At 43.7% G+C, this 25,623-nt stretch overlaps 2 protein-coding genes across 3 annotated transcripts; both read right to left on the bottom strand.

Moving 5' to 3' along the window:
* Positions 1–1,516: 1,516 nt before the first annotated feature.
* Positions 1,517–11,728, bottom strand: traf3ip2l (TRAF3 interacting protein 2-like). Of its 2 annotated transcripts, XM_083647119.1 has the most exons (11): positions 11,589–11,728; positions 10,583–10,672; positions 10,181–10,271; positions 8,866–9,521; positions 8,510–8,552; positions 8,356–8,420; positions 8,174–8,271; positions 7,981–8,049; positions 5,694–5,810; positions 4,462–4,536; positions 1,517–4,206 (listed from the first exon to the last, which is right to left on the bottom strand). In XM_083647119.1, exons 3-11 carry the CDS (start codon positions 10,222–10,224, stop codon positions 4,060–4,062), a joined length of 1,314 nt encoding a protein of 437 aa, XP_083503245.1. In that variant the 5' UTR covers positions 10,225–10,271; positions 10,583–10,672; positions 11,589–11,728; the 3' UTR covers positions 1,517–4,059. The 2 variants fall into 2 exon arrangements, with proteins under 2 accessions (XP_083503245.1, XP_083503246.1); XM_083647120.1 differs by lacking the exon at positions 10,583–10,672 and having other exon boundaries at positions 11,589–11,725.
* A 301-nt stretch (positions 11,729–12,029) lies between these two features.
* chd1l (chromodomain helicase DNA binding protein 1-like) lies at positions 12,030–24,911 on the bottom strand. Its single transcript, XM_083647681.1, has 25 exons — positions 24,779–24,911; positions 24,389–24,501; positions 24,056–24,162; positions 23,838–23,949; positions 23,721–23,752; positions 23,425–23,506; positions 23,138–23,300; positions 21,954–22,109; positions 21,729–21,821; positions 21,510–21,606; positions 20,954–21,027; positions 20,335–20,445; positions 19,014–19,128; positions 18,751–18,904; positions 18,427–18,619; positions 17,624–17,769; positions 17,054–17,217; positions 16,280–16,482; positions 15,645–15,743; positions 15,021–15,091; positions 14,247–14,361; positions 13,568–13,676; positions 13,164–13,460; positions 12,595–12,676; positions 12,030–12,332 (listed from the first exon to the last, which is right to left on the bottom strand). Exons 1-25 carry the CDS (start codon positions 24,870–24,872, stop codon positions 12,210–12,212), a joined length of 3,105 nt encoding a protein of 1,034 aa, XP_083503807.1. The 5' UTR covers positions 24,873–24,911; the 3' UTR covers positions 12,030–12,209.
* Between the last annotated feature and the right edge of the window lie 712 nt (positions 24,912–25,623).

Below are 25,623 nucleotides of genomic sequence, written 5' to 3' on the forward strand. Positions count from 1 at the left end.
TTGGATATTTGAGCCAAATGTGAAGAATATTGGTCAATGTGTTACTGAGATATGGCGTTACCGAGCTTGAAAATGGCATTTGTTAGGTCACTGTGACCTTGACCTTTGACCTTTGATAACCAAAATGGAATCAGTTCATCCTTGAGCCTAAGTGAATGTTTAAGGCGAATCTGATGAAATTCCGTCCAGGCGTTCCTCAGATATCGCGTTAACAAGCTTGAAAATGGCGTTTGAGAGGTCACAGTGACCTTGACCTTTGACCACCAAAATCTAATCAGATCATCCTTGAGCCTAAGTGAATGTTTAAGGCGAATCTGATGAAATTCCGTCCAGGCGTTCCTCAGATATCGCGTTAACAAGCTTGAAAATGGCGTTCGAGAGGTCACAGTGACCTTGACCTTTGACCTTTGACCACCAAAATCTAATCAGATCATCCTTGAGCCTAAGTGAATGTTTAAGGCGAATCTGATGAAATTCCGTTCAGGCGTTCCTCAGATATCGCGTTAACAAGCTTGAAAATGGCGTTGGAGAGGTCACAGTGACCTTGACCTTTGACCACCAAAATCTAATCAGATCATCCTTGAGCCTAAGTGAATGTTTAAGGCGAATCTGATGAAATTCCGTCCAGGCGTTCCTCAGATATCGCGTTAACAAGCTTGAAAATGGCGTTCGAGAGGTCACAGTGACCTTGACCTTTGACCTTTGACCACCAAAATCTAATCAAATCATCCTTGAGCCTAAGTGAATGTTTAAGGCGAATCTGATGAAATTCCGTCCAGGCGTTCCTCAGATATCGCGTTAACAAGCTTGAAAATGGCGTTCGAGAGGTCACAGTGACCTTGACCTTTGACCTTTGACCACCAAAATCTAATCAGATCATCCTTGAGCCTAAGTGAATGTTTAAGGCGAATCTGATGAAATTCCGTCAAGGCGTTCCTCAGATATGGCGTTAAAGGAGAATTTCGGTTTTTTTGAACCTGGAGCCATTTCCTGGCATTAATTATGAATTGGCCACTCACCTAGCGATGTCTGCAGCGTTTCTGGGCGTCCTAGCGTTGTTTTGAGATCAATATCGTCCAAGTCAGTGTAAAATGGAGTTGATTTGGGGCCAAGTGGTAGCCTGTATTTCCTGCATCTAAATAGCTATTTTTCTTCCCGTTTTCGCCACATATCGCCATAATCAGATCCGTCAACATCCAGCCGAGTGTTATTTCACCCCAGGCTGTTTCCTGGACTGCACACGGATCAAATTACCTCAAACGTGATCTAGGTCACCAAGTCTCGTGAAGTCCCGCGATACTTTCCTGTCGACTGGCCAAATACAGGCAGGACGCTTTGCGGTCGTGGTTTTAGCGTAACCTATGTGGGGTTTGGCGTAACCTATGTGGGATTCGAAATAACGAAGGTTATGCCAAACCCCACATAGGTTACGCCAAACCCCACATAGGTTACGCTAAAACCACGACCGCAAAGCGTCCTGCCTGTATTTGGCCAGTCGACAGGAAAGTATCGCGGGACTTCACGAGACTTGGTGACCTAGATCACGTTTGAGGTAATTTGATCCGTGTGCAGTCCAGGAAACAGCCTGGGGTGAAATAACACTCGGCTGGATGTTGACGGATCTGATTATGGCGATATGTGGCGAAAACGGGAAGAAAAATAGCTATTTAGATGCAGGAAATACAGGCTACCACTTGGCCCCAAATCAACTCCATTTTACACTGACTTGGACGATATTGATCTCAAAACAACGCTAGGATGCCCAGAAACGCTGCAGACATCGCTAGGTGAGTGGCCAATTCATAATTAATGCCAGGAAATGGCTCCAGGTTCAAAAAAACCGAAATTCTCCTTTAACAAACATCCGTACGGACGGACATCCGTACGGACATCCGTACGGCCGTACGGACGGACAACCCGGATCCATAATGCCTTCGGCCTGGCTTCGCCGGCGGAGGCATAAAAAGTATAAATGAGTGAAAGTGAAAGTGAAAATATCTTTTATAAATTATGGATGGAAGACAAAAAAGCAATGCAAATACAATGCTGTATTTCTCTCTGTATGACTTTTGAAGTGGCTGGCTATAGGTCAAAAGGATATATTTTAGCTTTTAGTCAATTTAGAATGAGTTAAGTAGCTAATCTGTGGGCACTTTCTTCTCTTTCCTCTGGCTGTCCATTCAAAACTGACTGAGACTCGAACCCACGACCTCAAAAGCCATTGAAGGCTCAATACTGCTGGGCAGCAAGCTAACCCTCCTCGATGGCTCTGTCTGCAGCTGACGTTGGCTGCGAACAGCAGTCAATCCGCGCCCACAACTGAGCCTCTCTGTCTCTGTCTGTCTGCATAGTTTCTCCACACGATTAGCCGCCAGAAAGGCAGCACCCGACGCCGAAGGGCCAAACCTTTCCCTGCAGTCCGGTTTGGCATTTCCGTGTCGCGCTGGGAGCCGCCGCACAAAAACGGAGCGCTCCGAAAATAGACTGGGTGCGTGTTAGGCTGTGTGTTAGTGTGGGGAGGAGTTTGCAGCTGAGGGGGGAGAGGGGGGTGGGGCACGCAGGGCACCACACAACTACACCATGTCACTACATCAGAAAATATTAGCTTCAGACTCAGTGAATGTGCTTGAAATGCTTCATTTCACAAAAGGCGGAATAACTCAGCTTCTAATTTGAAATGTGTCTTTTTGCTCAAAACAACCTATCTTCTCCGGCTCATAACTAAAAAACGGAAAATGGTATCAATAAACTTTTTTTTGCAGATGATAGAAGAGAGTCTCATCGTTCTTGGTACGTGTTCGGTGTTTACATAGTAATATCACACAATATTCTGTGGGCCTCGAGAAATCACTGAAAACGCTCTGAAACTGGCACTGGGAGCGTCCGTTCTCCAAAAGTGGCTGGCACTCAATGAGTTAACTAATGATTAACTAATATATTCACAAACTGCCATTTATTAATCATTAACGAATGATTAACTACTCTACTCATGGAACTGACCGACTAATCAGTAACTAATGATTAACTACTATATTCAGGAGCTGACATTTAGTAATCATTAAGTAATGATTAACTACTCTACTCAGGAACTTAGATACTAATCATTAACTAATGACTACCTAATCATTAACTATGATTAACTAGTGATTGACTAATGATGAATTATTCATTAACTACTCATTAACTATTAGTTAATGATTAGTATACTAGTAACTACTACATTATTTGTGTATATTATTGTAAAGTGTTACGCAACTTTCATCGGTCATTGTGCCTGCCCAGTGCCTAGTGCCTACATATAAATTAGTGTGGCCTTTCTTCCAAAATAGTGATGGTTCTGCCATTCTGTGGTGTAGCCATTGACAGTAAGTAGCCTACATTTCAGATCTGATAGCGGCAGAAAGAGTGATTGAATAAGGCCGTGGGTGCATCCCCAGGGCGGCGCACTGAGTAAGGCCTGGTTTTGAAAAGCGCTAACCGCAAAATTAATGCCAGTTGGGAAGATAGCGTTAGGCTGGTATTTAAGGCCGAAACGCCCATTCTGGCCCATTCTGGCACTGCGCTGCGCCACGCCTCTTCAGCGTAAAGCACATTTAAAGCATGATGCTAACTTCCCGAGTCAGGCGCATAGCGTGTTTTTTTGCATTTAATGCCAGTTTAGCGCCTAAGGCCAGGGGGAAGATAGAGCCCATCATGTTTTGGCGGGTGAAAGAGGGCAGTCTCAGATCAAAGAGACTAAAACATGAGAGGGCCTGCGCCCTTTGATAAGCCGAAGTGATCAAAAACTCATCTGTCTGCGTGTGGTGTGAAATGTAACAACATTGGCCTGATCCCATACGTTGCATGTATTTGGAGTTGGTAGGATTTTTTTTATTATTATTATTATTAAATATACTGGTCACATCCAACAACCTCTCTCCTCTTCACAAAGGAGTGTTAAAAGAAGAAAATAATGGCACAGCAGTCCCCATTCACCTGAACGATGGACGGTAGGTCTAAAATTGGGGACTAAGACTATTTAGATTCTCGGTCCAGTCAGTGTCTTCAGATCAGAGGTTTCTATATGGGGATGGAAACAATGGTTGGTAGTTCTCCAATAGGAGGTGGATTATACTTCTCCACCCTCATCAGGCGCCGCAGAATGTCGTCCCGATCACGTGGCCATCCATAAACATGTGTGTTTTGGAGCCAGTTAGGGACGTGGCACTGAGAGGCAGACACAGAGAGAATGACTGTATTAACAGTGCATAAATATAAAGTTGGTTGTGGAGTTACATTATATCAGACTATAAAAAAAGGTGTGCCATGTTTGTATCTCAGGGGTATTAAATGTCCCAGTAATATGAGTAGGTGTGTGTGTGCTGCATGATGTCATAGCACAGGGAATTGGATAATCAAGCATTAATGAGAGGCAATGTAGCTAGAAATGACAGGCATTCTCACTGTGCACATAAGACCTACCTTTTTAGCTCCAGGGAACAAGATGGGGATGAATCTGAAATTCTTGCTTCCATTCTGAATAAATTCATTCTGTAGCTGGATGGCGAAAAAGAACAGAGCAAAAGAAATTAGAATACACTGGAAACGGCTTATAATGATCATGGCTACAGTGATCAACCGCTTGTATGGATCAAAAAGCTTGCAACATAATAATTCCTATGCACATGCTTTCTAAATCATTTGCTTATAGTTATCAGTTCGTCTCGCAGGACTGACCACTCAGTAGTCCGCTTACAGTGTTTTGTGTCTTTTCCTACATGAGAACAATGGAATACATGTTTAAAACTACAGTAATTAGGCCCCGAACAATGAGTGGTGCTTCTTGACAAAAATTTGCCAATGAGATACAGCAGCAATACTTTGTGCATGTCTGTCTGTCTGGCTATGCGAGATTGCTGCGTCTCTCTCTGTTTGTCTGTGGACAGACTTGAAACAGCTGTACTGTACGTATTTTGAAACTGTCAATAACTAAATGTTGCTGTCCGGCCATTTCTTTATATGTACTGTATTCATGTAATAGTAAATATACAAATGTCAATTAAATAGTAATCTGCATGAGCAATAATAATAATAATACATTCAACTTATATAGCACTTTTCTAGATACTCAAAGTCACAATAAAGAAAAATAAAAAAGATTCAGTTATAACAATCGTCCCACTTATAGCGATCAATTTGACTCGCCCCGACATGATCGCTATAAGCGGATTCCACTGTAATAAGAAAGCTCAACAGACCTATAAGTGAATAATCGACATCGAACACTCTTACACGATAAGTTCACCCAAAAATGAAAATTCTCTACTCACCAACATGCCAGTGGAAGGTTTGGTGAGGTTTTTCCAGGTAAACAGAGTTACAACATTCTTCTAACATTTGAAGTGAATGGTGACCAACTTTCAACATACTGTAAAAAACACCTGGGGCAGAAAAAACAAACAAAAGGAAAGTTGGCCACCATTCACTTCAATAATTTAGGAGAATGCTGTAACTGTAACTGTAACTCTACTTCCCTGGAAAACTCCACAAATGTTTTGTGGCCTAAAAAACTTCAGCAGACTTTTCATCGGCATTCGGGTGAGGGGGATGATGACTGCATTTTCATTTTTTGGTGAACTTATCCTTCAAGGAATTAAAGCTGTGTAAAATATGAGTGGATTCTGGTAGAGAAGTGGTTGTGGACTCTCACTCACCTGTTTGTGTATGTAGACGGTGTTGAGCTTCCTCTCATCATTCTCCAGGCTGACCAGGGAGGCCGTCACTGTCTCATAGTACTTCGGGCTGATGACGATGATGATCAGATACTCTTTCTGTGCAAGGGAATAACGTGAGGGTGAGTACAGGTTGATAACTGATGATGATGATGATGATCAAGATACTCTTTCTGTGCAAGGGGATTGTACAAAAGTGACTCTCAGACTCCAATTCCCATAACCCATCACTCCCTCACCTCCAGCCATTTTCCCTCCCCTAAGCACACCTGCACCTAATTCTGGACTGATCACCACACACCTGCACTTAAGAGGCTCTAAGAGCCTTCACACTCAGTGTGTGCTCCAGACAGCAGTGGAGGAGGCTGCTTTCGTTCTTCCCTATAGACCAAATCAGCGGGATGTTTACATTTACTTCCGGGTACCCCTGAGGTCCACACATTATAATGGCGGTGGACGGCACAAACTGACGTGTTGAAGACAAAAACAGACAAAGAAGACAAAAATGGTTCGTCCGTGTTGTGTTGTTGTTTAATATCATTCATAACAACACTTTCACTAACGTTAGTGGAGACCAGACTAGCTAATTTACCTGTTGGACCAGACTAGAGTAGACTTGAAGCTAAATTAAATTGACGTGGCGTCAGTAGCTCTGTCTGTACCAGGCTCTTTCTCGCCGAGAAGAGCCTGGTGACGCGAGGTTACTCTGTCTGTAACGTAAAAAAACAGCGAGTTTGACAGACAAACACACGTTATTAGCTAGCTAACACTACATAAAACAAACACAGAAGAAAGGCTAGATACGTCGGACAAGCATGTTTACCAACCGTTTAACCATTTAAATTGAAAGTAGTCGGCCGAAAACAACGAGAGGGTTTGACAGCATTTATTTGACAACGCGCACATTTAAACCTGCCGCCTTCCCCAAGTGGTACCCGGAAGTAAATTTGTTTACATGGTGACGTCACGGTGATTTGGTCTATTGATTGCCATGTACAAATGCATTATTTGAAGTAAGTTGTTAAGTTATTTCCTTTGTGTATTGATTTGATGCTTATTTGGCTTAGGTTGATTTGATTACTGAAAGCTGTTTTCTTGCTTAATTGAATCATATGTTAATACCTTGTTTGTCTTATAGGCCTAAATCATCTGCTTGTACATCTGCATCTGCCTGTACATCATCAAGGGATCTGCTTTAAATAAACACCCTTGGCATATGTTCCTCTGGTCCTCTTCATTCTAATCTGTGTCCCACTTGCTGAGGCTACACCTGTAACCAACCCACTAGCAGTTTGTACAGGGATAATGTACTGACTACAGTACGGATGATGATGATCGGATGCTCTTTCTGTGCGAGGAGATAACATGAGGGTGACTACAGGACTGATGACGATCACCATCAGGTAGGAATCAGGTAGGAATGAAAACCTGTGTCTGATATAGAAGAAAATCTAACGATCTATGATCAGATACTTTCTGTGCAAGGGGATAACATGAGGGTGACTACAGGACTGATGACGATGATGATCAGATACTCTTTCTGTGCGAGGAGATAACAGGAGGGTGACTACAGGTTGATAAGTGAACCTGAGAATGAGCAAAACTGCTCAATATTACAGGTTCACTCTTTAGAGAAAAAGCAGTGTGGTTGGAGATTCTGGGATGGATGAGGTTAAGTTTTCAAGAGCTTTCACATCCTTCCCAGTTGGTCACATCATCATATTAAAAGGGTGATTAAAAGGTTTGATCTTGCTCATTTTACCCCTTGAAAGTGCAACAAGATAAATGATCTCCATTTATCTTTTATTTGTAAGGGACCATGTGCAATATTAAACATAAATGTTATCATTTGATGCACCAGAGTTAGCCTAAGGCTAATTTTCATCTGCAGTCCTGCAGCAGGTCACAATTAAAACATCCACTCAGTGACAGACCATTAACTAAACAAACAAAACCAAGCACATAATATAACTACATAGAGTAATATATCACACGCACACACAGCTATGAGTATGTTAAACTTAAAGCCAAAGGTATTCCGAGTACCAAGCAAACAAAAATATGTATGAAATACAGTCAGTACAGTCAAAGATGAGTAGCTTTGAGCAGATTTTCCAATTTGAGTTTAAAGCTACTAATAGAACCACAACTCTGCATGTGATCTGGCAGGGCGTTCCACTGAGAAGTGGCTTTCAGAGAGAGCTGACTGCCCAAAGGCAGTGCGACAAAAATGGTACAGTACAATCTGTTCAGTACAATGTGTTTGTACCTCACTCAGGTATCTCTCCATGAAGTCAATCTTGCTTATGCTCCTGAACTGCTGCTCAAACATGTCAATCTGAAACCAAGAACATCTGTGAAGTTGTTTTGCAGCTGATTTGTCCAAAATATAGAGCATGCCAAAACTCACTACAATTCCATTTCCCCCCGTGTCAAAACAAGAGAAATAAACCAGCGCTTACATGCGTGTCAAAGCCGTTGTGTCGCAGCAGAGCAACAAAGTTGATGATCTCATTAACATGTTTGTCGTTGTCCGCTTCGTAAGTGACAAAGACCCTTCCTGTATTCATGAGCAATAAAGGAGTGAGATGTAATTTTCTAAAGGAGAGGAAAAACATGGAACATATAGATCTAAATGACTTACTCTGCTCCAGAGAGAGCGGTGTGCTATAAGGAGGGTTCCTCTGTTTAGCCGGAGTGCTGTGGCCACTACATGGAGAGAAAGATCATTTTTAATCTGAGAAACATGCAGCATGGGCTGTGCAAGTCAATGTCTACTCTAAATGATACAAACTCACTTCTGCATATAGCCAGCTCCAGGAAGTCTGCAGTCATCTAGATCTGAAGCAGCAAAGAAAGAATAATTTATATAGGCTAGGTTGGTTATCATGAATAGGACAGGTCACACTAAATCAATTTCAATCATGAGAGACCAGTGGGTAAAATCTATCTTATGAATGGTGTATACCTCAACTAGGGTTACTTCTATTTTTAGCCTATCTATTTTTATTGTATTACTCTTATGTACATTGTTTATTACACATTACAGTAATGTACAGTCCTATGTCCTGCTTGCTGTAACACTACAATTTCCCCCTGGGGATCAACAAAGAAATATCCCATCTTATCTTATCCTATAGAATGAGAGACTCACAGTATGCACCATACATTGGGTGATATCCAGGCCTGATGTTTTGGGGGGGGACAGGCCCCCTGTTGAAGGTGTCTGCAGGGCATTGTGCACAGCAGGGCACACCCTGGGGTGAGCAGTAGTAGGGAGACAGCGTGTGGTGATACAAGTTGGCCGATGGTGGGTTGGAGTGCAGGGAGAGAGGCTGCTCCAGACTGGGCAGACTGCCGCTATTGGTGCCTGGGAGGGACAAGAATTCTACAGAATATCTGGAGTGATCTTTAGGGGAGAGACAGGGGGGCAGGCTGTGTGGATAGCCCGACCAGCCACTGGCAAAGCTGGGGTGAAGCCAGGGGCCGTCAGCCTGACTGGGGAAGGGAGTCGGCTGGCTGTAGCCGGGCGGCAAGCCGTGAGGTGGCTGGTAGGCGCAGTAGCTCTCCCCGGACTGGTGGGACAGAGTGTGGCTGCACTTATGTTCCTGATGTCTCCTCAAACCCTGTCCACTGAACAGAGACTCATTGGTGGAGGTGGCGTGCTGAGGGGGAGGGCGGCGTCCGTGAGGGGTGGAGTCTGACTCGGGCACCATGCTGCCTTCACACTCCTCCTTACTCATGGTCTCGTCGTCCTCCTCGGGAGTGTTGTGGGGATCTCTCAGGTATCTGCCCAGCTGGTTGACGTGGCTACGAGGGAGGAGCGGTTTTAGTCACAACATTCATTTGGAAGGTGGTTGTCAAGACCACTGAGGATCTGCGTGGTCATGATTCCTGTAAGCGTGAAACTGTGTTCTACTTTCATCACTGCCCAGTCAAATATGGACTGTGGTTAGCCCCACACACACACACACACAGGTTTTTTCATATTTTTTCCTCACATCTTCTCATCAATTGTACTTGACCAATTCCCTGTTGTAGACTAGCACATTCTTCCTCAGATACATGTGTGCAGTCAGTCGTCAGCCGCTTCTTTTCACCTGACAGCGAGGAGTTTTACCGGCAGGACATAGCCGTGGGAGGATCACAGTCTTCCCCCCAGTTCCCCTCCCCATGAACAGGTGCCCCAATCGACCAGAGGTGGTTCTGGTGCAGCGACCAGCATTCATACCCCACCGGCTTCCCACCCACAGACACGGCCAATTGTGACTGTAGGAACATCTGTCCTAGCCAGAAGTACCGCTAGCGGGAATTAAAACTACGTCCACATTTCAAGTTCATATGAAATCAAACAATCTAAAGAGGCTTCGCATAGAGCAAGAGGCAGAATTTAGATCATGAATTGTGAACTTGCTACTGTATGTCATGTGTGAAACTGATGTGTGATGTGTATTTACGCTCATATTCACCTATTTGGTGCTGAAGCTGAGTAGAGTGGAGCGGGCAGCATCATTAGGACTTCCACCTGATGTCCATCAGGTCTAAGCTGCACACAGCATTCTGTCGGTGGCCAAAGGTGTCATTTTATTTGATCTTAAACACTGATTAACAAAAGTATCATGGTGAATATTGTACTTTCAAGTAGAGCAACCTCATCTTTGCATATCGTGCTATTGCCATACAGATACAGCTATGAAGTTCGCATTCATGAGATTTAGAATGCAATTTTTATGCGGGTCAAACAGCTCAGACTTTTCTACTGAAGTTGGTGTGATGTTCATTTGCATGAGAGCACATTAGGTGTAGGTAGGTCTAGAAAGTATGCATCTCCCACACAGGGGACTTTTCAACATGTGTGGTCGTTTATTTACCAGCTACTGTACATCATTCTCTGGAGGGAGAGAGAGAGACACTCATGGGAATAAGGAAATGATGTCTCACACTGGCACGAACAAGCCTCACTGATGGAAAATCAAACCACAAAACATGCAGAAGATAACATTTCTCACTGGGTTTGAGTAATAGTTTGGCTATTGCAAACCTAATCTCACTCAAATGCATCAATGGCCTACAATCAAAACGGTCTAAATTATATGAAAATTTGTAACTCTTCACACATACAAACTATTTCTGCATTTTACTTTATCTTAATTTACACCTGTGAAGACCAGTGATCATAGTATTTTTCCAATGAAATAGTGATAAATAAAAGGTAGATGATCAAACAAAAACCCTTTAGATTACATTACATTTGTCTAAATTCCTACTTTTCTTTACTGACCCTAACCACATAGCTACATGATAAAGACCCTACCAGGGTAAAGAAAAACATGTGGATACACTATATTCCTCAAATAAAACGGTGGGGTAAATAGTTTAGTCTGCTTATGTCACTTCACTTTACAGAGGTGAGAGCTGCTCACTTGCACTTTCCACTGACTGGTGGTGAAGTTGACCCAGATGCGGCTCCTACAGGTAGACCGACCTGATCTCGTGCACTTTGTGGGTAAATTGGAAACATGCACATAAAAAGGTGCAACTAAATCCACCCCCAAATCTTTAGATCTGCTGTGCTGTGCATAAAATCTGATGCGCCTCTTCCTGCCCGTGTTTTCCCAAAGCCAGCCTCGGCGCGCTCGCTGCTATATTGGTTACTAGCCTACGCTTTACCCAGAAAAAGTAATCTAGGTACCAGTATAAAAGGCTCCCACATACAGCAGGTCAACAGCCTGTGTGTTTTTACTAACGGCTACGCTACGTAGCCTACTACTGTCTCGTTACTGCTACCAGTCTTTTAGTTTATCTAAAGCCTTAGAAGTACACACAAAACGGCTACAATGTAACGTTACAAGTCTTTCCGTTGGACACACTACTTACCGTCGCTGAAGGCTCCTCGTTATCAGCTAATTGACGTTCAGGTGAGACCGACACGGCGTGAAAGGCCACTTTAGTTTATTTAAGTGCCGCCTGGAGTTTGATCGTCGGGCTCTCGTGTCATCCCCGTCTGTCTGTCTGTCTATCTGGTCAGAAAGACGCACAACACCGTGTTGCGCTTGGAGCTCGTGCGGAACCGCCCCGCGGTCTCGCTCCACCTTTCACCATAGCGTGTATGTAAATACAGTTGACTTCCTTGACTGTCAGAGCAACACGGCCTGGACGCTGTATCTGCACAGGATTTATCACGAGACGAGCAACCGTCACTGCAGGCAGAAAACCTCACTCGATTTGTGCCCACTGCCCAGTATGCTTATTTAGTAGCACAGGTGCAACACAAGCGAGCCCACAACACAGTAGTGGAGAGAAACTGTAGCAGCCTGCAATTAATTTTTATTTTATTTTTTTCATTTGATTCTGAATCAACCTATCTGCAAACAGTTCTACAATGTTTTGACATTCACACATGTATGCCAACCAAATTAATTCCAAGAATGAAACACATGGATTATTAAAAAGAAAAAGAAAAAAAAGAAATTAAGTTAAAATATGCTTAAAACAATGTTATCTGAGCGGATGCAGAAACTGTGTGACGTTGACTTTTCTCTGTTTAGAGAAGCAGGACTCCAGCCAAGCCGTCTGAGCGGGGACGGCCTGAGGATACTGCCTCACCAGATCCTGGAGCTCCTAGAGAAAGCAGATACATTCAAACAGTGTTATCACACGTGTGTCTTGCAGATAATGTTAGTTTTGATGCCACTGCCGTGTCCATCCCTTGTTTTAGTGCAAGACAAGTTTGTAGTGCAAAAACTCTTTATTGTTTAGTTTATTATCTTAAAAGGTTAGTGGTAAATTCGGACTCCACACCCTCCTGTAATTTAATACAAGGGGAAACACTGATGTAGCTCATCAGCATAGATAACCATCAATGCGTGTTCAGCGCACTAACCTGTGAGTGGATGGCACTCTCCACTTCAGCGACTATGTGAGTGACATCTGGGCTCATGATCTCCTCCTCATCGCCATCATAAGTGCACCGCAGCTAAGGAGTTGTGACATTGTGAATTTTACTGTAATTATAACTGCAATACATAATTATTAACACGAGCTAGTATTTTACTGCTGTGGTTGTCATCTTTTCACCGCATGATCCTTCCCCCCTCCTACTGTTACAGATGGTGAGCTTTGATACTGAATGCTTATGTTTGCTTTTCAGGCAGTTTTACGACTCATTTCAAAGATTCAAAACTTGATATTTTTTCTTCATATTACAAATAGATGTTTTGATAGGATACGAGAACCCAAAGCACTCTGCTTGAAGTGAAAATAATTAAAATGCCTTTATTGCATTGGCGAGTTGGCGAGAAGGAACCGGAGTAAAAACTAGCTCTGACGTGTTTTGTATATACCCAGAATTATGTCACAAGTCCCCACCCCAATCATCTTGTGACCCCCTGGTGCAGCCATGTCACCGAAGATGCTTACAGGTAGTTACACAGCCCCAGTCTCAAAGGATATGTGATGAGGTAGCGGGCCAGCCGCTTCCTCTCTGATGCAGGCAGATTGTAGAAAAACACATGAACTCCCTCCATGAAATCGGGGAGGTGCACGGGGCTGTGGGTCATCCCGGCAAGGTGCACGGGGCTGTGGGTCATCCCGGCAGCAGCAGAGGGGCCTGGAGCTTCTGGGTCTTCCTCGTCAGTCAGCCTGTCCGACCCACGGGACTGTGGTTCAGGAGAGGATACCGACACCGAGGTCGTGGATGTTTGAGGTGCAGCTGTCGCTGTATTCTTGGCAGTTCTTCTGTGGTAATAACTGTCAGTCAGGTCAAGGCAAAACAAATAATAATAATAAATGCACAGACTAATGCTTTTGTTTTTTAAATATTAATATCTGCTGAAAACGCAAGTCATGAAGGATACATGAATGTGGGGATGCCTCTGGTTGCCAGGTGTTTCCTGATGAGTCTCTCTGTGCCGTACCAGTTGAAGCCTCTGGTGGAGTGACCAATACGTGGGAGATGTACACTTGCTGTGGGGGAACACAAAACAAAAGGATAGTAGAAGTGTACATTAAAAAAAGGATATAGCACTGCAATTATATTATGTGACGTTTCACAGATCAGCAGCGTCAACCCCCAACCAGTGCTCGAGTTAACCCTAAGCCTCTATTTATAATATTTATATGTCAACATACTTGTCTTCACACAAGACATAGTGTGAACTATGCATATGAACTCTGCATTTTTTAAAGAATGAAAGAGGTTTATTAGTTTAAAGATTAAATCAGTGTTTCCTCAACATGCAAATGTATGCAGCAAGGTGCTCCAACAATCCATCAAATCAACTTCTCATCTACTCAAATAATCTGCTTTATAGGGGAACCTGTGGTGTCAGTAGGAAGTTTCCGTCCTGTACTGTTCTTGAGTTACTGGTTCACAAGTGTCTACACAGATACTGTAGACAGAAGCCACCATGACCATATGCCTGTACCATGGTATGGGGCAGTGTCATAATGAAAAGGACACAAAACATACAAAATAGTGACACACTGCAGATTAAAAAATAAATAAAACAATATTCAATGCATGAGTGACTATACCCTTAGTTCTGTTGGCCACAGTATAAATCTTCTTCAGACCTTCATCCAGAGCAGTGAGATGGATTCCACTCAGGTTGTTAGCTTTGTCTCTCTGCTGTGCCACTATGAGGGCCAACTGAGGTGAAGGGACGGAGGCAAACACAGGTTAAGTCATCATCTTATAATTGTAATCGTCTTATCAGTCGTTACTTGGCCTCAGCTACACAAATTACTCACTGTATAATAACCTCAATCACACATTACACGAAAAATGACCCAACTGTTGATCACTAGTGTCACGTTCACCCCTAGCTCATGGATTTGTCTCGCCTATGAATTTGTCTTATTAATGCTATCATGGCTGACAATATGAAGTGGCGATGGGTGTACGCTACAGCCAAGTCAATAGACTATCAAGTTTTCCTGTTTTGTAACAGTGTTGTTTTGAGTATTGTCTAAACCTGAACCAGAAAAGGGTCACCGAGACAAAGCGCTGGTAAACCAAGGAGCGTGAGCTGGCAAGAGACACACGCCCATCCAGCCATGAAGGTAAACTTCACTCCGCTCTTATTCAGTCCGACAGCCTATTTCATATTATGTTTCACGGCGACCAAACTTGGTAGAAGCCCTAGACAAACGAGTGCGTAATGATAATGGTAAATAACAATAAGCAGAGTTGAGGTTGCCGTGACACTAGTACTGCTAATAAGACAAGACGTGGAAACACATCTTATTATAAAAGAGTTCATTTCTGGAAAAACTGTGCAGCTTGGCTTTCAGTAAGGTAGCACCTACTTTATCTCGACCATCTAATCTGGACTGTTTGTCATCTATGCGGAAGAGGAGCACATTTCCAAGGTCCAAGTCTGAAACACATTAACACATTCAAAATGGTAAGCATGAGTTTCAATCTCAAAAGATACGCATGTTGGAGCAAGAGAATCTGTATGGCACGAGTGTTTTTTTCCCTTCTGATTTCCCCTCATTTTCTCGCCAATTGTACTTGGCCAATTTCCCCCTGCTGCCCCGGTCGCTGCTCCACCGCACCATGCTTCCTCCGACACATGCGCAGTTGCCAGCCACTTCTTTTGGCCAGCCACCTGACAGCGGGGAGCTTCAACGGCAGGACGTAGCATGTGGGAGGTTCACACTATTGCCACCAGTTCCTTTCCACCCCGAACAGTTCCCCCGACCAACCAGAGGAGGCGCTAGTGCAGCGACCAGGACATATATCCTCAATCCGGCTTCCCACCCGCAGACACAGCCAATCGTGCCTGTATGGATGCTTGACCAAGCCGGAGGTAACACGGGGACGCGAACCTGTGACCCTCGTGTTGGTAGGCAGGGAATCTACACTACCTGGACGCCCCTGGCATGAGTGTTTACCATCTTTGTAATCATGGTCAAACTGAATCCTACCTTTCATCTTGCCAGCCAACTCGTACTGCTTCCGTGGTTCATCCGATCTCATCTCTAGAGCGGTGAACAAGCCGCCCCTGCCCCACCGGCCAGAGTCATCTGTCCAAAACACATGCCTTCAATCAATACAAACATACTGTACATTCATTTTAAAAGCTCTATCTACAACCAAAGACAAGTGTCACATACCAAACTATTCACTTTTTAAAGATTTTAATTTCTGCTCAAGTGAAGCTGGTTACAACCAGTAGTACTGATTGATCATCAGGTGGAGAAACGTGACCTTATAGCTTACCAACAATGCTATGTTACTGCAATAATTCACATGACCCTAAGATCTACAGCTCAGATTGGGCCTAACATTATTGTTTATCGAGGGATTTGGTACTAATCTAAAATGACTTTTCTGTTCATAAAGCTCTCTCTGTGTTACACACAAAATGACGCTTCCATACCAACACAGTGGACTATGATAGCACTTGCAGTGCAAAGATAAGATAATCCAGGTTCCATACCAACACAGTGGACTATGATAGCACTTGCAGTGCAAAGATAAGATAATCCAGGTTCCATACCAACACAGTGGACTATGATAGCACTTGCAGTGCAAAGATAAGATAATCCAGGTTCCATACCAACACAGTGGACTATGATAGCATCTTCCCGAGCAGCCTGAGGGCGGGTAACATCCCCCAAAACATAGTGTATGGCAGTGTGGTCTGAGTCTGTGGAGCTGATGCTGCTCTCGTCACCCGCCTCTTCCTCCTCGTCCTCTTCTTCACTGTGCACAGACTGAAGGCACAGTGATCTGTAGCCACATGATTCCCACCATGCCATCCTGCATGACACATGAAAACAAACACACCAAGTTGCTTAGGTATGAGTGGCTAATAAAGATACTAAGCAGATATATAGCTGGGGAGCTATCAGCCCGCACACTCACCGGATAATTTAAAGTCTTAGGTGCACGGCACAAGAGTTTCTTAAAGCAGTAGAGAAGGAGCCAGCACTCAAAAAGTCCTTTTGAGGGGTTTTTATTCCTGTTGCACCACAACGTACGCGTTTCAGCGATAGCCTTCGTCAGCGTTGACAACGCTGACGAAGGCTATCGCTGAAACGCGTACGTTGTGGTGCAACAGGAATAAAAAACCCTCAAAAGGACTTTTTGAGTGCTGGCTCCTTCTCTACTGCTTTAATAAAGATACTTGCATCACATTTACAAGTTTGCAAGTTTAAACTTGGGTAATGTCTAAACGCCTCCTCCTTGCTCCTCATTTCCTGTCCGTTTCTACCTACAGCGTAGAGATGACAAGGCGAGGGTCTTAACTCATATTTACCTATACACTGAATCTGATTTATCTATCATTTTGTGCCTTTTAGTTTAGGTCTGACAAGAAAAGATTCCTTACTTTTTCTTGTATTTATGCTCTTGTTGCTTTTTCTTCATGTCCTCCTCTAGTTTGGCTCTCTTGGCCGCAGCCTCCTGCCTGTTCTGACGCCTCAGCTCCAGTTCAGCCGCACTCAGCGCTTTCCTCTTCCTCAGTGGAACCCCCAGGGGCCCAGACAGCGATACCTGGCAACCCAAAGAGCAAAACCCTCTGTTTGGGCTGAACAATTCTATCAATAATATTGTGCAGCCCTATACTTTTAAAATATTATCTCTTGACTCACTGAATTGTTATCTGTTTGCTGCTCATCACAATCATGCATGATGATCTACTCATATTCATACAATGTATGCATCTACTTCAGTGTTCCACTAGAGATCTTTGTGGCAGGGTGCGAAAGCCTGTGAAACACCAATGTGATGCTAAAACTCTCCATGGAGAACAATACTAATAAACTCTCCTAGGCCAGGTAGAATTTTTCTAATTATTCAATGATAAGCACAGGTCTATATAAAAGTCCTGGCAGATACAGCTGAGATTAAAACATTTATTGTGAGTCCCCTTAAAGTGTGAGTGAAGACAGAATCGTACGCCAGCTTTGTGTCGCAGAGCGCGTCCCTCTCCTCCATCGTCCTGTAGCTGAGCCAGCTGCTCCTCCAGCAAGTGATCGAAGACCATCTGGTCTTCTGAGCTGGGGTCCTTAGAGTAGTCTTTCCCCTCAAAGTAGTACATGTGGTCTATGGGACAAAAGAGTGCGATGGTGAGTGCAGTCAGGGGCTAGGGTAACATGCACAGTGTAACCCAAGCTACCTGGTTAGTGCTCGTTTTCAGGTTATTAGGCCTTATATTCGGTCAGGATGTTTAGATGAATCTTTGACACACTGCTACTGGTCTTATGAAAATGTTTGGCTGACAGCTAACCCTTGCCTCTGTGACTGAACAATAGACTACTTGCACAACTCCACTACTTCCTGAAATGAGTAGGGCATCTTGGTTTCCTGTCCTACACTATTGGATGAACTGATTAATGTCAGGTGTGCCTGATCACTGTTGTTGTGACTGCAGCAGTCAGGCACACCTGACAGTTCATCCAATAGTGTAGGACAGGAAACCAAGATTCCCTACTCATTTCAGGAAGTAGTGGAGTTGTGCAAGTAGTCTATTGGTTACTTTGAATACATGTAAAATAACTGATAATCCCAGGCCAGTACTGATCTTTTTTCTTATAGCCATAACCCTGTGTGTGGCTGAGTTTGCACAGACAGTGAAAAGAACCAAAAGTGAAACGACTAAGATGTTTACATGTCGCAGCGCCCCATTTAATATCAGAGTAAGCTGTGCACATAAACAAAATCGCTGCGATTTGAATGTCATCACTGGGTCCTGAAACATACTCTGCCTGTCAGATTCAGATTCAGAGTCCTCCTCCTCTTCCTCTTCCTCCCCACTGAGTAATGTGGCGTCTTCATCAGCCGCCCACTGACCGTCACGTGAATGGCCGAGAATCTTCCCCAGGTCCACATCCTGTACAGAGCTCTCTTCCGATGACAGAAGCTTATCTACCCCAAACTTCAAGATCTCACTTAACTGCGGGGGACAGAAAACATTAGCAGTAGGTGAAAATGTAAGACCTAAGATAACTGGAGAAGCCACAACATTAAAGTGAACACAGATGCAAGAAATTGGGACAGCAGGATTCAAAGATGGCAGCACCGGACCTGAAGCCCTGCAGCAGCAGACTGGGCTTGGTCCAGCAGAGAGAAGCGTCCTGCTTCAATAACAGTGTTGGTGAGGTGCAGCTTGGACACGGCACGGGAGTACACGATCTCCTCTACAGTGTCTCTTCCAAGGAGGCGGATCACTTTCACAGGCCTGTCATTGGTCACAGTGAGAGAAAGAATAAGAAACGGTGCCGACAAAACGATTAAAGCAAAACACTATAACACGGGCTGCCGTGAGTAGTTTCGCCCCCACACGCTACCTGTTCTGGCCAATCCGATGGCAGCGTGCAGCAGCTTGCAAGTCGTTTTGAGGGTTGAAGTCACTATCCATGAAAATGACAGTGTCGGCAGCTGTGAGGTTCATTCCCACTCCCCCTGCAAAGACAGCTTGTTAGGAATCTACAGCACACACTTTGAAAAGGGCACTACTAGTGTCGACATTTTATACTAGAAAGCATGTCAACCATCCTGTTTATTTACTTACAAACCTTCAAAAGTCCATCATTCCACGTAAATAATAGGATAATATACTGTAATATTATATTGCAGTATGCATCATTCATATAGCATGATGCATCCATAAAGCAGATAGCATGCAGTATTGTACAGATAAAGAGATTGCCTGTGAGAGGAAGCTGGGTTTCTTTCTCCTTACTTTCACATTGTGCATGAAAAACCGTAAGAGTGTAAAACTGTAAAAGTGATGGCCTTATTTACACCAGAATGTCATCCTGCCACAGCTCTTATCTCTGTGTGATCACAGTCAGTCCCCTTTCCTTTCTCAGCTAGTTCTGTGAGCCCTGCTGTACATACACAGATGCAGGCAAGGTGAATCTTAGCAGAGCTTTGTTAGTGGTGGTGTGACGTACAAAATTACTGTCCTTATCCACAAACTTGCCACATCGTAGTCTAGCAGATGCAGTTTATCACTTTAACCATCGTAAACTATTTTTGGAACAGCAAAATGCATTAACTAGAAAGTAACCGAAATTGCTTTTCACAATACATGTCAAGAGGCTACAATATGTATAGGAGGGAACAAAATATGATGTGATGTGCAAATTCCCTGACCAAGTACTGAGTTCCTAATCAAATACACACAACAACAACAACAACAACAACAACAACAACAACAACAACAACAACAACAACAACAACAACAATAATAACGTTTAAAACAATTGGAAAAAGCCACATCTCTGTAAAAACACAAATCATACAACTGGAATATTCAAACAAATAGCAATGGATCAAAAAAGAAGGAAGGTCCAAGGCACTCTTCTGGCATAAAGTAAAAAGCCTTTATTTACTTTAGATGGCTATATCATTTAGAAAGGTTTAAAAACATAGCTAGTGCATGTTAAAAGAGCTGGGACATGACCCACGCGTAGCGGCACAAACAGCCTTCTTCAGGGTGATAGCAATAGCAATGGAGTTTCCGATATGCATCATCCCTAATACAATAACAGTCACATTGTGAACACCATCCTTTGACGAAGACGTATTCCCAATTAACGACATAAAAAAAGACAAAATATTACCAAATTAGCCCACATGTTACTCCTTTTGGGTTTCGCTCACCTGCTTTAGTGCTGAGTAGAAAGGCAAAGATGTCCTTGCTGCTGAAGTTCTTGATTGCTAGATTGCGTTCTTCCCCGCGGACGGACCCATCCAGACGTTCATAGCTATACCCTGAAAAGACAGCTCTAGTCAGCATTAATGTGTGGCCATCACATGTAAACACATATTAGTAGTAGTAGTAGTAGTTTTTATTTTATTTTTTTTAGGGGGGGGATTTGTGTCTTCATTGGAGGACAGTAGATTGACAGGAAAGGTGGGGAGAGAGGGGGGGGGATTGGAACCCGGGTCAGCCATGCGAAGGAGTAAGCCTTTGTGATACCAGGTGAGCATATATTATTAAAATTATTATGTTGTTATTATTATGGAAGTAAACTTAAAAGAGAAATAATTATGATTTCCTTTAGTAACAAAAAAAAAGTTTAAAAACAATAGTTATATAGTAAATAGTTGCTTCTGTCACATTAGAAAACTACTCATGATGTTTCAAAAGGATGTTTAGTGTAACAGGATTTGGCAAGGAGAAAGGTGAATCGTCTAGTGACATGTAATAAACGTGTCAGAAAATGACCAGAAAACATCATAAAATGACCAAGATCCCCTCCGGTTTACCCCCGTTCACCTCTGTACTCCATGTAATCCTGCAAAATGTCCAGCATCCTGGTCATCTGAGAGAACAGCAGAATCCGATGGCCCCTTAAGTCACGATGGGGAAGAGCGAAATAAAGTAAGACACTATGGTGAAATGAAATAAGCCTAACAGTCTTTACTCGAGCCATAGTGCTTGATATCAGTTAATGATAGCGATGATATGTTATGTTGTCACCTTGAAAACATTCTGCTTTGAAATTCTGTAAAGAGCGGGGATGCCAAAATCTTACTGTGACATGAACAGGACAAATGACACTGCAACCATCATACTTGCACAAGTCTTTCAATATTAAATAAACTGATGAAAGTGATGAACAGCTCATTTGTATAGCACAGCGTCAGCATCTATCATGTGTGCAGTTATCAAAACACAAACAGTCTGATGTAGCAGCAGCGGGACAGAGCCTATACTGCCACCTGGTGGAGGGCAAGTAACATGTCAAACTACTCAGCACAGTATCATTCATTTCATGTCAAACTTTCAGAAAGCCCTGTTTGACGCCCCTAGTTGATGTTGAGGGACTGACCCTTTGTGCAGGTAGGCCAACATGCTATCCAGAAGGCAAAGTTTCCCACTGGCTTCGACGAGATGCTCCCCCATCTCAAAGGGCTCTGGCTCCACCCCTAGGCAGGGAAGGGGAACAGGGTGGAGAACGATTCAAGTTCATAGTTTACACTTTCATATCCCACCTGCAATAAACAAGATTAGTCCTCTCAGCGCCATTTTATCACCACGCACATCTCACCGTCAAATAAGTATGGGTGGTCAACACACTTCCTCAGCTGCATAAGGATGTTCAGCAACCTCGTCTTGTTGCCCTGTTCGTTCCCAAAAGCCTCTAAAAACAATCATTCACATATTCAGTAATATGCCGTGGGTCACAAATGCCATAAGGATGTTTTATAAGCTAAAAATACAGCATTGTACACAGATTAGCTAAAATCACCATATTGCAGAAGTCAAGTCTCACCCAGATCCTTGGTCAGAATGGCTTTGTAGTATTTTTTCTGCAGCACAGACATGCCATGGTACATCACCAGCTCGGTTTTCTTGGGCAAATCTGCAGCCACTTCTGACTTGACCCTACGCAGCAGGAAGGGCTCCAGGACGCTCTGCAGCTCCCTGGCTGTCAACAGAAGCAGAGGAGCCAACAGGACTCCAGTTTTTTAACTCTTCATTTGGGTTATTACTCCCTCAAACGTAACAAAGTTTCCCAGGTGTCTTTACACATTATATTACTGTGTACACACACACACACACACACAAGGCTCTTTCACACCGGCCTTGAAAGCCGAAAAATGCACGGAAAATAGGATTCGCGCCTCCGATGTGAAAGTCGTGAACGCGCGTTGGTGGATAATTGTTTTACGCCTTTTGTCCCGCCACGGTAGGTAGTAACAGCGCCGGGTTACCTGGCAACCCGCCTCCATTTGAAAGCGTCGTCGCAGCGAGCCGGAAAAGGTGCGAATGGTGAGCTCATTCATAAAAAAATTACAGGGGAAATCACCTCATGTATCAAGAAAGTGCACGAGTGAAAGTAAAAAAAAGTAGCCTATACAATCATGACTGCACGGACGCCAGGAGGAATGCTCCGTGCGGTTAGGCTTTATGCTCAAACGATGTTGACATTAGTAGGTAAAATTAACGGATATAATAATAAGCTTCAGAGGGCTATAGCTGTCTGTGGCGAGTTGGTCTGAGGATATTCCCTCTCGAAATCAGTTCATCATACAGTAGGCTAGGCTACACTAACCTATGAAAATATTAATTTGAGCGAGGAGCTGAGTGGAAATGCCTCCAGCGGCTCGCCTTTCAATCCGGGAGCAGTGGCTGTCGCCTGAAAGGACACCGCGGGACGGGAATGTGGCCGTCCTGCTGGCCTGTGTGTGAAAGCAATTTCTGTGGCGAGGCTGCCAGGCTTTGCAGGCTTTCTGCAAAGCCTTTTTGCGCGATCTGTGTGTGAAAGAGCCTACACACACACACCTTTTCCAGGATTGAAAACACCAATGACCTGGTCATGAATCCATGACCATGGGAACCCTGAATTACTAATGTAACAATATCTAACGCATACCTTGATGCATGGTTTCCATCATACATAATTTAAGTAACAATTTAATAGTTAGAAGGTAATAGTGATAGCGTCTTTCATACCAAGAGCAGGCTGATTCTGGATATGAGAGTAAGAGCTGACAAAGTGATCCGTCTCATCTGTTGGAAAGAGGCTGGGCTGAATGAAGTTGAGCAGGGAGTAAACCTCCTGCAGGTTGTTCTGGATGGGAGTCCCAGTCAGCAGAACCCTAAAACTCACTGAGAACTGTGAAAGAATTGAACAAAGCAATGCATTAAGGGTCAGCAGGAAGGCAAATAATAGTGATAATAATAGTGAGAAGGACATGGATGCGATGACTTGTCAACACAAACAAGGTGCAGCTCAGTACCTGTGTCAGGGTGTTGTGCAGTAGTGAGTTCTGGTTCTTCAGTCTGTGAGCTTCGTCTACCACCAGAACCTTCCACTTCCACCTGAGCAGGAGAGGGAAGAAGTGTAGATTACATAGCAGAGGGTATTTATGATCCCCTTATAAGAAGAAATCTGAGCATTCTTTAAGGCTGTTGTGGTGGATTTGTTGTGAGCACTAATCCGGCCAGGTCAAATCCCGGTCAAAAAGTGCACTCGCCAAAACATTTGATAATTTCTGATGATGGATGATACCAAGATAATTCAGTAGACCCTCACCTTCTCAAGAACGAAGCATCTTTGAGACATAGCTGGAAATGAGAGCAATGCATGAATGGTTACAGTTTCAACACAGAGTGAGATTCAAATAATTGTTGACACAAAACGCCCACAGACCTCGTATGTAGTGAGCAGAACGTGGAAGTTCAGGCTCTCTGTATCCCTCTGAATCTCGGCTCGTCTCTCCTTGTCTCCCTTGTAACACAGCACACTCAGAGAGGGGGAGAAGCTGCAGGCAACATTTATGCACAAGTTGAGGATTCAGGAGACGCGTTGACATAAATACAGTTGAAGTCAGGCCTACATGACAGCTGTAAATACATGATTCTCTTTACCGTTCCATCTCTGTCCTCCAGTTCTCCAAGACGGAGAGTGGGCTGAGGACCAAAAACGGACCCTTCTCCCCAAGAGCTCCTGTCATGTACACCAGCAGGGAAATCGTCTGTGGAGACATTGACAATGTATAAGAGGAGATCTCTTGAGATACATATATAGTTAACTTGTGACACCTTTGCACCCAGCAATTCAGTGCTGCTAGTGCCATCTACAGTAATAGGCGTGCATGGAGCGATGGTCAAATATCCATGTTCAACTATACAACTAACTACATTGACTATACTCAGGGTACACTACACTTCAGAATTACATAGGACTTTGCAGTCACACACCTGACAGGTTTTTCCCAAGCCCATCTCATCTCCTAAAATGCATCCCTGCTGATGCTTCAGGCACTGAGTTAGCCACTGCACGCCATCCAGTTGGTAGGACCTCAGCTGGATCCCTAGGGAGAGCAGACAGCCAGACACAACAGTTGGTTGGGGGGGGGGGGGGGGGTGAGTTAAGTCACACAATTTTCAATGTTACAATTTCACTTGCTAGTTGCTCCTCATTTTGCAGTCACGTATGCAATATGACTGCAAAATGAGGTAGGCTAATGTGTCTAGTATGAACTGTTTGAATAACGAGCTCAAAGAGGGCAGTGGTTAAACATCTTTAAAATACCAGCGTTAGCTTATCAAATTAATCAGCGATAAACTCTTAACAGAGAGCCAACAAACCTTGTAAACCCCACGTCTGCAAGTCACTGTGAGAAATAGGCGCCTTCTTTTTTTCTGGTATACTATTTTGTATTTTTACAGCGAAGCTTGTCATATTTCCAGAATAGTAGCGCAAAAAGTTGTAGATAACTTGCTTGGTGGTTTACTTGTCTGTACTTGTCGCCACCATCGACATAAATCGCCACCAATATTTTACAATGGGTTTATAATAACCAATCCACTCCACAACACTTCCTGACCAGGTCACGTGACGTTGTGGAAAAGGCGGCACGAGGTCAACAAACTGGCAATGCAGCGGTAAACTGTACATGGTAACCTCGCGTCACTAGGCTCTCTCTCTGACATGGTCAGTGACTTTTAATCGTCAATTAACGCTATAATGCTAATCTATTTGATTTCGCCAACAAGTTTCTTCTTGGCCAGCTAAACATGGTGGTGGTTGCTAAGCGACCGTAACCGGAAATGTCAGTTTGAAGACGCGTTCAAGGACCTATGTCAAGGACCCAGTTTTGTCCTGCACCAGAATTATAACACAGATTTGCCTAATCCACGTGCTTTAATCGGGGAGCAGACTGATATTTCTGGTATTGATTCTAAGAATTACTCTGACCCAGATAGTAGCACAGAGACACGAGTACAGAATCCAGATTCTGTGTAGACTATGGACAGTGGAGGCTGGAGGACTTACAAACTCCTCTCTCCAGATTTGCAGACTCATCCAAGTACCCCTGACTGCAACTTCTCGACTCACACCTCTATCTTGCCCTCTGCTGGATACATAATGGTACAACACAACATTTTTTGTTTCACTTTGAAAGTCTATTTTAAATCTATATATTCAAAAT

Source organism: Poromitra crassiceps (assembly GCF_964638095.1).
Source record: "Poromitra crassiceps genome assembly, chromosome: 12".
In the NCBI taxonomy this organism is placed as follows: domain Eukaryota; kingdom Metazoa; phylum Chordata; class Actinopteri; order Beryciformes; family Melamphaidae; genus Poromitra; species Poromitra crassiceps.

Excerpts from the sequence above, each read along its gene's own strand:
- traf3ip2l (XM_083647119.1), bottom strand. The coding sequence starts at position 10,224 with ATGATGCTGCCCGCTCCACTCTACTCAGCTTCAGCACCAAATAG. Across the intron at positions 8,050-8,173 it reads ACAACGGCTTTGACACGCAT|ATTGACATGTTTGAGCAGCA; the intron begins GTAAGCGCTGGT and ends TCTTGGTTTCAG. Across the intron at positions 4,537-5,693 it reads CCGTCTACATACACAAACAG|CTACAGAATGAATTTATTCA; the intron begins GTGAGTGAGAGT and ends TTCGCCATCCAG.
- chd1l (XM_083647681.1), bottom strand. The coding sequence starts at position 24,872 with ATGACAAGCTTCGCTGTAAAAATACAAAATAGTATACCAGAAAAAAAG. Across the intron at positions 22,110-23,137 it reads CCAGAATCAGCCTGCTCTTG|CCAGGGAGCTGCAGAGCGTC; the intron begins GTATGAAAGACG and ends TTCTGTTGACAG. Across the intron at positions 14,362-15,020 it reads GATTAGATGGTCGAGATAAA|TTGGCCCTCATAGTGGCACA; the intron begins GTAGGTGCTACC and ends CCTTCACCTCAG.